Source organism: Myripristis murdjan, chromosome 16 (genome assembly GCF_902150065.1).
Source record: "Myripristis murdjan chromosome 16, fMyrMur1.1, whole genome shotgun sequence".
NCBI lineage: Eukaryota > Metazoa > Chordata > Actinopteri > Holocentriformes > Holocentridae > Myripristis > Myripristis murdjan.
In genome coordinates, this window is record NC_043995.1 from 11,654,265 (window position 1) to 11,667,013 (window position 12,749).

The 12,749-nt window shown below is 40.9% G+C and overlaps 1 protein-coding gene across 1 annotated transcript in view; it reads left to right on the forward strand.

The window, feature by feature from the left end:
- Window positions 1-12,749, forward strand: part of LOC115373338 (dolichyl-diphosphooligosaccharide--protein glycosyltransferase subunit STT3B-like) — a 62,204-nt gene that overhangs the window by 41,510 nt on the left and 7,945 nt on the right. Inside the window, exons 6-9 of the mRNA XM_030071679.1 lie at window positions 3,958-4,056; window positions 5,477-5,623; window positions 7,336-7,384; window positions 8,739-8,893. Of these exons, the coding sequence (XP_029927539.1) occupies window positions 3,958-4,056; window positions 5,477-5,623; window positions 7,336-7,384; window positions 8,739-8,893 (450 nt within the window). The remainder of the gene's footprint in view (window positions 1-3,957; window positions 4,057-5,476; window positions 5,624-7,335; window positions 7,385-8,738; window positions 8,894-12,749) is intronic.

Sequence of the window (12,749 nt, forward strand, 5' to 3'; positions counted from 1 at the left end):
TTGTTGTGTTGGCAAGAGTCTAAATCTGTCCTTGTTTGTTTTTCACTAAAAAGGATTTTAACTAAAAAGATCTGTCCTGTGTGTGATGCAATGAAAATATTTCTTTCACAGCATGTAAAGTGATTCCTGTATGATTTAGGGTCTCTTTAACCATATTTCAATGCTTATTGGAATAATATTGTGAATCACAATTATTTTGGAAGGGTTAATTGTGAAATTTTCTTATTGTCTCATGCCTACATAGCATGATTGGTAATACTTTGGCATGACAGTGAATCTACCATCTTCTTTACTTGGTCCCATCCACACATTTTCTTTCTCTTTCCCTTTTCTCTACACCCTCCTTTCTCTCTCTCTCTCTCTCTCTCCCTCTCTCTCTCTCTCCCTCTCCATCTCTGAAGAGCAGAATGCTACATTTGCCTGTGGCAAAACAGTAATTGAGTTAGTTCAAAGTTGTAATAGCTCAGGTTGCTCCATGATGCATGCTTGTACTCTGATTTTGAGTCCACTCTGTGACCTGCTGTCACACCTCGCCCCCCTTTCTCTCTGTCTTCCCCGTCTAATACAGCAAAAATACAATAATGAAATCAAATCAGATAGTTTTATTACCCCATGAGCAGTGTCTCCTGTGCACCAGAATAGTAAGCCCAGAATAGAAAACCCTCTGACGGATGCCTCCACTCTCTGCCGTGCATCTGCTGTGTTGCCGGTGCCCGGTACCGGTCCAGCCATCACATCACTCAGTGTCTCGGGAGCAGGTGCCGTGTGCTGCCTACCGGGACATTTCACCAGGGCGACGCCTGGCTCATCCATTATAGAAACACCCCGCCTGGCTGCTGGTAGCTCAGCTAAATGATTAAATTAGACATGATGAGAGGTTTTTAGAGAGGTAGGAGACCAGATGTATTAATCCACTCTTAGTTTGGATGCTTTTCCAACAAAAACAGACAGCCTTCATACCCAGATGTATTTAGTTAACCTGAGTTAACATAAATTGTCATGGGGTTTGCTGGTGTAATTCTTCTATTATCAAACTGTCAGTTCTTTTTATAGTTTGAATTTAATGGGGTGATGCTACAGGGTGGATGCTGCTTTTTTAGGCCTTTGTACCTTTCTCATGCTTCTGTGTTGGAAAAGTGCATCATCAGCGTACGCAGCTACTGATGCCTACGATGTTACCACAGCAACCCGTGCAGATAGGTTGGCGATGTCTGGACACAAACCTGATCTGATTACATGAAAGAAAAAGGTGTGGACAGTTCTCTAATTTGAGACAAAAAAACGATTTGCCTGCATTCTGAACAAGACGTTAGTTATTCTTGGAGGATGCTGGCTGTTCTTATTTTCACCACTGCTTGATCCTCAGCACCTTACCTACTATTTTTTATTGTATTTTATTTTATTTTATTTTATTTTTATTTCGAGCTGAACTTGTCCCTGCTTCTACATGACTTTGAGCAAGCTATTTGATTACCAAGGGATCTTTGAGAATAGAAGTGCATTGCAGAAACACACATGACAACTTTACCACCAAAGATGTCACAAGATCTCACTATTTCCACTTTAATTAGCAGAATAGAATCAACATGCCATTGTTCAGCTCAATTAGTGTTGGCACATTATACAACAGTTACATAGTGCAGGATTTGATGCTGTATGTAATGACAGCAGACTAAACATAGAACAGCTCATGTATGCAGGTATAGACATTTCTGGCTATAAAGGATGTATAGGGTGTAGTAGGCTGATTTAGAGTGTGCTTGCCACTGGGGAGGAAAGTGTTGGGTGGTGGTAGGTGCTGTTGGCACTGATGAACCGGAGCCATCTTCCAGAGGTTAGTATAACAAACAGGTAGTGAGCTGCAGTATTCTTTGTCTTTTTCCTTGCTCTGGCATCTCCAGTAATGGTGTCATCAGCAGAAGACAGCAGTGGAGGAAGAGTGATGGGACCTGCTACTGTTAAAGCTTAATAACATGGTGACTGTCTGTGGGCCCCAGTGAAGGTGGCACCTCCAAGAGACTACAGGGGACAGAGTGATGTCAGATATATTGACAGTTCTTCTCCCGTTTCTTCCTTTTTTTTTTTTGTCAAGGTGATTACATCGTATGAGAAGATATTGGATAGATAAAGCCCATAAGTATTAATTCAGTAGTGTACATCGCTCCAACAGAATATGCTGTTTTCACAGCCAGACCCACATGTATTGGCCTAATAGTAATAATAATCATGTGTTGTGCTAAAGACAGCAGTGGAGAGACTTGAGGTTTGATAATGTGCCCAGACACAAATTGGCCTAGACTCCCCCGCTCACAATTCCTCTCTGTGTTATCTGGTGAGGCTCCAGCCATACGGCTTTATTTTTCACCACAGCCAAAGATAAATGGCAATGAGGGAGATTAGAGAGCAGTCCTCTCTCCTCGAAAAGCCATATTGCGGAGTAGTGATAGTCATCATGCTGTCACAAACCTCACTCTTATAGTCTCATATCTATTTGTAAACACAGTGAAAGGCCTTCAAGTGCGCGTTCACATCTGTGTCTTTTTCCTCGGCACAGACCTCAAAACAAACAGCAATCATAATCTTGCAGATGTTCCACTGTAAAATAGGAGGTCACAATTAATACAAGTTTGAGTTTTAGAGAAAATGTTTATTGAAACAAGAATTTAGATGCATACCATCTCACTTCCAGGATTGTTTTTTTTTTTTTTTTTTTCTCATTTTGTCTATGGCCTTCATAATTTTGTCATCAGCAGAAGCCTGCGTTAGAAAGAGAAAGTGACAGGGAGTGATGATGAACCTTTGACCTGCTTTGGATTTTCTACCCGCTGTGTCTCTCCTGTGTCTGTTAGGGGTGTGAGGTGGGGTGTTAACGTGTCAATCATAATTCCAGCTCCCCGAAGCATCGCTTAGGCTTAATCAGAGCAAACACAGACCGCTGAAAGCTTTTACAGACTCAAGCATATATAGACACACGCATTCGGTTTGACAGACACACTCAGCAAACTTTTCCAGTTAATGAATTGATTTCCTCTCAAGAGGTTGTCAGTAGCTGCCATAGCCTAAGGTGTCTTTATTTTTTTTTCCCTATGTCTAAATCTTTGAGCTTGCCTCACTAGTATGCGGTAAGTCTCCGTGTGGCTCGTAGAAACCCTTTTAAGAGGACTCATGCTTTTGTTTTCCTGGCTTTACCGTGGTCATATTAAACCTGTAAAGTACTTGTTTTGAGACGTTGTTAGCGAGAGTTTTTTCCAGTGTTTCATCGTGACCTCTGGGGGCTTGTTTGAAACGGCTTTTGGGTTTAGTTCAAGTGTTCACGCAGAGCCTGTTGTCTGGTTGTGCCGCTTACTCCCAAGTGTTTAAATTGTTTGAACGTAGAAGGTTAATTGTTCTTAGGCTGTCACTCATGGTTTAAGCTCAAAAGGTATTAGCTTTCATACGCTACATCAAGGGCTTGGTGTGCTTGTGTTTGAATGAGAGAAAATGTGTGTGTGTGTGTGGGATGTTCTTGGCTCATTCAGTCACTGTATAGTATTTACTATGCTGAAAAAATATGTGTGTGCGCGTGGGTGGGTGGGTGGGGGGAATATGTTTGTGCACTCACATCCTGTAGGAGTTTGGGTATGTGTGTGTGCAAGTATGGCTGATGTGTAGCCCCATATCCGCCTAAAAAGCAAAGTATTTTTTACTGCCGATATTTGGCTGATTGTGAAAAAAAAAATTGTGAATCGCTGTCAAATTGGCAGCATTACAAAACTCCATGGCCCTTTGTTTACAAAACATCTTAACATAGGGCTGTCTGAAAAGCGGAACCAGTTTTGCACCTGCATTTGTAAACAGATTCGGACAAAATTCGATTTCGCCTCCAGTCGTTATGGGTGGGAAAATACTGGTCTTAAAAACTCAAACAAACATATTTCATTTCCTGTGTCTAACCATAACTATCATGTCTCTCTGCAGCTTACAGTACCTTCTACATTGTTGGCCTGGTCCTCTCCATGCAGATCCCCTTCGTGGGCTTCCAGCCAATCAGGACCAGCGAACACATGGCCGCAGCAGGTCAGTAAGCAATCTCCAGGGTTTTGGATGGCACGTGGAAAATAGCACTGGAGGCCAGTAACAGTGAACAGTAGACATTCCTTTTGTAACACAACCCAATTTTCATTCTTCACTGGTTGTCATTTCAAGGCTTTTCATCGAATCTTGAGCTGCACAGTTGATTATCTGTGTATTGATTATATTTCAGTTGAGTTGTCTTGTAGTCAGGATCTGGCTGTGGTTGCTGCCAGCATATGGAGAATTTATGTGAAGAGCATCATTCGTCTTAATCAAAGACGTACAGTGGAAAAATATATTTGTATAAATTATGTGCAATTGTGAATCCTCTTGTTTGCACTTAACACTAAAAGTTTCTAAACTGCGCATTATAATTTATGAGGCATTTTGGAAATTCATTTGCATGCATGATTTATAGGATTGAAATTGTTTGAGCTGGTATTTAATCGTGTTTCAATCTGATATATTACTTTGTCATGTTGACTGAGGCTACATTCACACTGCAGCATCCGGAGTGCATGTGATGTTTTCTAATCCATGTCAACAGCAAAAAGCTGTAGTCAATTCGTTGCTGTTTTTTTTTTTTTTTTTTTTCAATTCCCATTTGAGCCTCATGGATTGCTTGCTAGAAAGCATGATCCCAAGGCATTTGACCTGCTACTACAGGTACTGAAAGACAGCTGATCTACTAGAGTATAGTTATATATTATAAAAGAGCCGATGTTCTTTACCCTACTTTAGGATGTAGTTATCCTGATTATTCCAGGATTGTTATAAAGTTCAGCTACATCAACACTTGCTGGTATATGACGCTGTGGGACTGGGTACTGTCTATACTTGTCTGATTTAGTTCACTTATAATCTACTCCCATTTTACAAAAGCATATAGAGTAATGCAAACTTGTTCTTGCTTTGGTTGAGGCTGACCGTTTGTGCTGTAAGTCAGTGCTGCACATTTTGTGCCAAGCTGTACGCTGGGACACACAGAGAGAACATGTTGAAACAACCGTAGAATAAACCAGTTATCAGAGTGATTATCTAATTTTTCTATCTGCAGCTGTGATACTGTGCAGTGCTGTCAAAATTAAGTTGGAAAATGAGGCACTGATGTAAATGCACACATGGGGTTTGAGTCTAGTCAATGAATCTAATTTTATTTTGCATAAATTATAGTGTCTTTCTTTGAAATGTGTAAGTTATTTAAAGTATTTGTCATTTGTCACTTTTCTCCATAGTGCTATTACTTTATTTTTAAAAATGCTATACAAATAGAACATCATTTTGTCCACTTCACTGGTTTAGATAACTTCAGTATCCCAAGGCTTAATATGAACTAAGAGAAGATCTACTCGATGTAAAACTTTAATAAGGTGGTGTATTTTAAAAGCTGGACCGTATTGTTTTCTGTGCCATATCTGTCTAGGTGTGTTTGTGCTGCTTCAGGCGTATGCCTTCCTGCAGTACCTGAAGGACAGGCTGACCAGACAGGAGTTCCAGACTCTCTTCTTCCTGGGAGTCTCTCTGGCTGCTGGAGTGGTTTTTCTCACCGTCATCTACCTGACGTACACAGGTCAGCCCACATACAAGCCTTTAGAGAACCTTCACTAACTCCTTGTTATATGCATTTTGTGAGTTGGGAGGAAACAAAATAAAGAGTCACTGATTTCAGCTTTAAAATGAAATGTCTACATTTCATGGCTTTTTGTGTCGAGATAGGTCAAGTCGATCTATATCCTACATTGTTACTGTACATAACTGGGTTAACAGTATCCAGGTGAGGCGTCATATATTGAGACGGTCGGGTGCAATGCACAGCACAGGCGAGATTTACTGTACCACTCACTGTTATCTACTGTACCTGTCATATGTAGGGTATATCGTGCACTTGTCCATGCATTCTTTGCAGAACACTGTAATATTGCAGAGGTAACTTTGTGTGGGGTCTGATGGTGCAGCAGTCAGCTTTATTTAGGACAGCGGTGCTTGATAGATGTGGACTCGAGAGGAATCTCATACGGAAGGGAAAGGCAGTAAGTCCCCAGAACAAACTGCAGCCCTTTATTTACAAAAGAAGCTTCTGACAAGGATAGATGTCAAACTTTGGGAAATGGTGGATTTTGGCAGTGGTTTCCAGAATTTTGGATATAAACCTGATTGGCAAAGCACAACTCCACAGCCAGGCCAGCAAGGCCATAAACTTTATGCTTAACAGCTTGCACACTGCTGGGTCAAATCTGATGAACCTTTGGGGAAGGATGCGTTTTTACATTGATATCCAGTATCATAAAATGAAACTTCCTGGTCCACCACAGTGCCACCAACATGTTAAAAAGACCTAACTCTCAAGAATCAGTGTCTTAGACATCACACATCACACACACATTTAAAAAAAAAAAAAAACAACTAGTGTGAATTGCACCAGTTGTGGCGGACATCATGGTCACTGCTGACTTGTGTTAAATGAAGAATACACTGCCCATTTGAGTTGCAGCTATGTGGGTTTAATAGAGACAGTGTGCAACATTATGCTTGACCAGTGCAATTCCTAAAGGGACAAGGAAATTAATATCCATGCATTCTAATATAGCCTTGAACTCCAATATGAGACAGTGCAGCTTGAGTACTTACTATGCTTTGAGATTTGGTGCGCAAAATGGGCTGAGGCTGTAGCCCTGTTGGGTCCCCAGATGAGAAGAGGCTGGATGCTTTGATGCCTGGCCTGTAGTGATTAAAACCCTCAACTCAAGGTCCGATCCAAGCCAATGAAATGCCCCATGCAGTGCTGTAGCTAGTTATGAGTAGAATCAGCCTCTTGCATCAACACACATCTATTTACCATGTAGCACAGGCCCAGGCGCTAGCTGTTCTGTTTGCTAGTAACAGTGATTAGTTTCTGTGTTCTCATTAATCATTCCACTGCTGAGCTGAGTGGACAGCAGGCCAGGGAGAGCTCATTACAGCCACTCACTGTATCTGCCACACAGCTCACACACCAATACACATCAGCACATGCATTTTAGAAAGTAATCATAGGATCAATACATGCATGAGGAATGTTTCAAACCAATTATGTGTTCCGCTGTTGCGTGACGAAATGTGCCGACCACTGAGGCTCCGAAGCAGTGCGTGTCCATGTGTGCATGAGCGAGAACGTGCTTAATGTATGTGTGTGCATGTGGGAGCGAGTGACTACATGTGCATGTGTATTTGTTTAAATATACTGTACATGCTCACACATTCTGCATCCATATGTTGTTTTTTTTCTGTGTTGTTCACCTTCAGGGTACATTGCTCCGTGGAGTGGGCGCTTCTACTCCCTCTGGGACACTGGGTAAGTCAGCAGAGTTGTTTGTTGTACTTGGAGAGGCAGTGGTGCTGTCGCTAGCTGGCCAAAGTCCATCTTTCTGCCTCATCACGTTTCTTTGTGTTGTTTGCTTTCTCATCTTATTGTTACTGTCCATGTCATTGTCCGTTTTATTGTCCCAGCAAGTATTCCATGATTAGCCCTCCAGGGAGTTTTTCCTTGTCTTCACAGAGGGCCTAAGGTTGGTGGTGCTGGGCAGGGTAGGCTCATTTAAATAGGCTTGTAATGTCCTTTCATCCTGCTATCTTGTGTCCCTGTGTTTTATTTTGTTGTATACTGTATTATCTTATGTTGTTTTGTGATTGATAGTTGATCGGTGTTGCTCAGGTAGATCTAGGTGGGCTCTTTGCTCAAAAGTCTTTTGAGACGTGGGATGACGGGCTATACAAACAAATACTGACAAACAGTTCATGTTAGTACTAATAAGTTTTTTGTTTTCATAAAATATGTTAAAGGAAAATGGTAGGTTGACAGATGTGGTAACCTCCCTCTTACAAGTACTCCACCTTATCAGACTGGTTGATTTACTCTGACGGGTCAGCTTAAATCAGCCTCGGTCAGTCTTAGAGTGTATTTTAAATAAAGGATCAAAGGGGTGACGATAAATGTTAGCTTCGTGTCTGCTACTTTGCAAATGCAAGTGTTGCACTTTCCTTCCCTTGATTTGGCGAGTGATGTTCCCACATTTTAGTCTGCTCACGAATCTCACAGGCAAATCAAACGCATACCAAGTAGCTTTACCCAAATCTGTTTCTCGCTGCCAAAACATTTCTTTGGTCAAACAGTCAGCTAGCCAGCCAGCCAACCAACCAGTCAGTCTGTCAATCCACCCCATTATAAATTCCTAAACAGATAATGCTACTTTTCTTTCCTCGCAGATCTGGGCTTATAGAGAACTGCCAGAGTGCAGCATCAGCTGCCTGAGTCTAAAACTCTGTGTGTCTGTGTGTGTGCACGCCTGAGCACAATTTTTAAGGAAGTAAAGTTTTGCTGCAGTGCAGTAAAGAGTAATGGGGTCGGGCTTGGACCAAAGATAACTGACAGTGGGCAAACATGTTTTTTAGGCTCTTCTCATTCTGATTAAGGTTGTGTAGTTCAGATCGTATTTTAGTATCATAGGATTCTGCCAGACCAAAAAAACATTGTTATGATTTATATCATCTAAAAAAAGATTGACATAAAAATGGCTTATAATAACGCCTTCATAATATAGTATCTTCATTGTCAAAAAACAACACCAACACCTTTCCTATTCCTTTTTTCTCCCCCACACGTTTGTTGTCTCAGTTCTCTTTCTCTTTTCTCTCATTTTGCACCACAGCTACGCTAAGATCCACATCCCCATCATAGCGTCTGTGTCGGAGCATCAGCCCACCACCTGGGTTTCCTTCTTCTTTGACCTTCACATTCTTGTCTGCACCTTCCCAGCAGGCCTCTGGTTCTGCATCAAGAACATCAATGACGAACGTGTCTTTGGTAAGAGTCTTAGAATTGCATTAGTGTTTTTGTTTTGAAAATTAGATCAGGGTGTGGGATGGTTTTCTCAAACTCTTCAGTATGAATTGCCTCAAGAATGTCAATGGCAAATGTGTGTGAAGGTTGCTAAGAAACTGTTCATAGCTGCCTTCCACACTTAAAGCTGCACTAAGCAAGTTCTATCTTGCTCCATCTTCCATCTTATCAGATTAAATCATGAAGAGGGTTAATCCACCTTAATGGAGATGCAGTAGAATTCACAGTATTTTCCCAAATTATTATTTTGGTATTGGGTATGGTGATTGTTTTTGAACACAGGAAGAGACTGAGATTTAGTGTTGAACTCAGTAATGCATGTTAGTTAATATTTTGCCATAAAATATTTGTGTTTGGAGTATAGTAAAACTGTAAAAATGTGCCCTAAAATGAGCACATTTGCCATGGTTGGAGACACTCCATACTCTGCAATCAACAAATGTTGAGAGCTTGAATTAGCTTGTCAGGTTGCACCTGTCCTGGTTGACAGTGCCAAAAAAGTCCGTTCAAAGCAGAGCCGTTACACTATAAACCAGATTAATCAACCACAGACGTTCCCACTTGCAATCTCAGAAAACACTCGTATACAAATGGATTAGCTGGGGCTACGCAGAAAAAAATCTTTAGACAACCTGAGTGAAATGCTCAGTGCTAGCAGCGTGCATCTAAGTTAGTGTGAACCTGCTGTCACATCAGTATATTTATTTTGGTCCATAAGTATTTGGACAGTGACAGAGTATTCATAATTTTGTCCTTGTACACCAGCACAGTGGAGTTGAAATGGAGTTACCACGCCGTGATTGAAGTGTAGTCTTTCAGGTGTAATTTAAGGGGTTGAACAAAAATATGGCATTAACTGTTTAGGAATTACAGCCAGTTTTATACATTCTCACCCCATTTTCAGAGGCTTAAAAGTAACTGGACAAACTATACAGAACATGCATTAACTTACTTATGGACCTACTTAGGTTCCTAACTGTATATCATTCCGTACTGTTTTGCTTTCCGATTTCTAGACTTCACTGCTAGACATTACTTACTCCCCCTGTCATTGCGGTAGTTTGCCACCGTGGAGCAACAACATGCAAAAAGTTAGATTTCAGCTCACAGCAGCGAGTGAGGGCCTGCATCAGAAAGAGAAACCTGAACTTGCCAACAATTGATGAAGCTTTCCCTCATTCCCAAGGACCACAAAGAAGATGTTCAGGGCCAGGGAGTGAGCAGTTTACTCACATCACGTTGTGTGATTGGAAAAAAAATTCACTCAGGTAACTCCCACTGCCATATGGGGCCGATGAGTTTTCTAGTGCAGCTCGCTACTCGTAAGTGATGTTCTCCTCTGGCTCTGCTTTAAGAACACCGCTGATGAAACTAGCAATGCCAAGAAATCTTTCACCACAGTTCTACAAGCACAGGCAGAGCTCAAGTCTTTATTACAAAAGTGAAAGAGAGAGACAGAGAAAAAAAAAATTGTAAATTGTTCTACCCCATGCTTTTACCAATAAACACAGGAGAGGATAAAGGTTGGCCAGAAATGACATGGCAGCAGTTTCTGTTTGTATGTATGTTATCTTTGAATTGCTCTTCTTTGTTTGATGTCTTATTGCAGAGGTTCCAAGGCATTGTAATTTGGTTCATTCACCTGGGAATCTATTATATGCTAGAGCTTTTTTCAGAACCAGCACCTTTAGCTCTATTCTTCAAGTGTTATTTTCTTTATCTATATTTCTTTTAAATTACATGAACAAACTGGAGCGTAAAAATGTCTGATTCAAAAAAAATAAATGGAACGACTTATTTTCTTCAGTTTTGCCAGCAAAAGCACGGTTCACAAGCATTCACAAAGTAGTCCAGGTCATCTGAACCAGCGAGCTCTGTGAATTTGACATGTGTCCTGCAGTGCACGTTTTGTATTTCCAGTTCCTCCCTTTCAAAAATATCTTCGCCAAACCCAAGGTAAGATAAAATATACACAAAGAGGGAGAGATACACATAGTTTATTGAGTTGATTGCTGTTTTATTTTAGTAGTAGTAGTAGAGGTGTCATTATGAATTTATTTCCTTTTCCATTTATTTACTTTTTCCTTATTTCCTTAGCTTGCTGCAGGTTTCTTATGTGTTATTTAAGTTTAAACTGTGATACCACTCGGCACTGGTGTTGAAGTTTAAATTTCAGTAAGATGACAGCACGTTTTGGTCTGTGAATATCAGTGACAGAAGTGTCTGACGTCTGGTAAGAAACCATCCTTATCTGTCTCTGTCACTGGGCGTTTAATTATTTTGATATTGCATTGAGAATATCACCCAGTGTCAAAGCTCTGTAATGCAGCCGGCAAAGGCACATACCGATGTACCTGCCAGTCGTGAATTTAAATCCGCCTCTCAGGTCATTTGCTACTCATTCCCTCTGCTTTTCCTGTCTCTCTTGTTGCAGCTTTTAAATTTAATCCACACGCTGGTCTGCTTTAGCACCTCATTCAAACGGTTCCTTATCGTTACTTGCACCGTTTACTGCACAATGTCCAATAAAACTGAAATGCGATAAAAGTAAGCTCACAAAAAAAGGCATCAATGACAAATTGCTCTGGGGAATCAATCCGTCTGCAAACTTTTCCGCAGCCTTGACTGATGACCACAGCCAGCCCTGAGACTTCTTAGCATAGTGGTGCATTATCTGTCTCCCTGGGTCATCAGTGATGAATGGATGTTTAGAACCATAAGAAACAAGACCTGTAACCTCTGAGCATCAACAAATAAAAGTAGTCATTTAGTCCTACTTTAAAATTACTTTATAAGAAACTGGTATTCAGGGTATGCATTCATCAACAATCTTAAAATAGTTTCCCATGAGGCATTAGTACGCCTCTTCAGTTATATGGGAGTAAGACTGATCATCTTGCATTCCTAGATCCATACCGCTAATTTTAGAAGACCCATGTATTACATATAAGCTTGTAGTTGGCGTTTGGTTCATTATAGCATTTATTTTGAGTATTAACAGTGAAGAAGCCTTAGTCCTAGATTGAGGCTGCATGGATTTTGTACAGCACAAAGTGTCCTGTGCCACAAGACTGTGAAAGTCTTTTATAAATTGGTTGGAATAAAGTAGATGAAGTAGTTACTTTTCAGCTTTACTGTCATTAACAGGGTTACGAATATGCATTTTGACAATAGTTAACTGAAGCTCTTTGTGTTAAGTCTGTGAGATTGTGCACTCTGATTGGTGATCACAGGGAAATTTGTGGTACATCCACCAAGTTTGCTCCATTGACTCTACAAGAACAAGAGCTTGATCAAGAGTGTACTGCTCGAAAATGAATGAGACATGCTACTGCCTCATGGGGAACCATCCACATTAGAAAATAGTCCCACTGTTTTGAAAACCCGGGCCTGGAAAGAGCATTCACAATGAAACCAAAGAAACACTGACTTTGTGTCACCGCTCAAAATCATGTTGCTCTCTGGTCCATATCTGTCATTCATTTTGGAGCAGTACACTTCTATTGCAGCACCCGTTCTTGCAACAGGGAAGGAGTTAATGAACCAAACTTGGTGGATGTGTTAAACTCGCATTGAGCAGCAAATGCAGCTGTATAGGTAAGAATCAGACCTATCACTTCTAAGTCTCTCCATGCAGTAAATTAAGTATTGTGATGGAGAGGCCTGCAGGTACTGCCTGGCCAGTGTGTGTTACATATGCGCTCCATATTTGTTGATAGTGAATTCATACTGCAGCATGCTACGGAGGGAATCGTTGTAATTGTTGTGTCCACACGGAGTGAGCTGTTACTGTGCAGTGTGGGCATTTGTATATAACGCA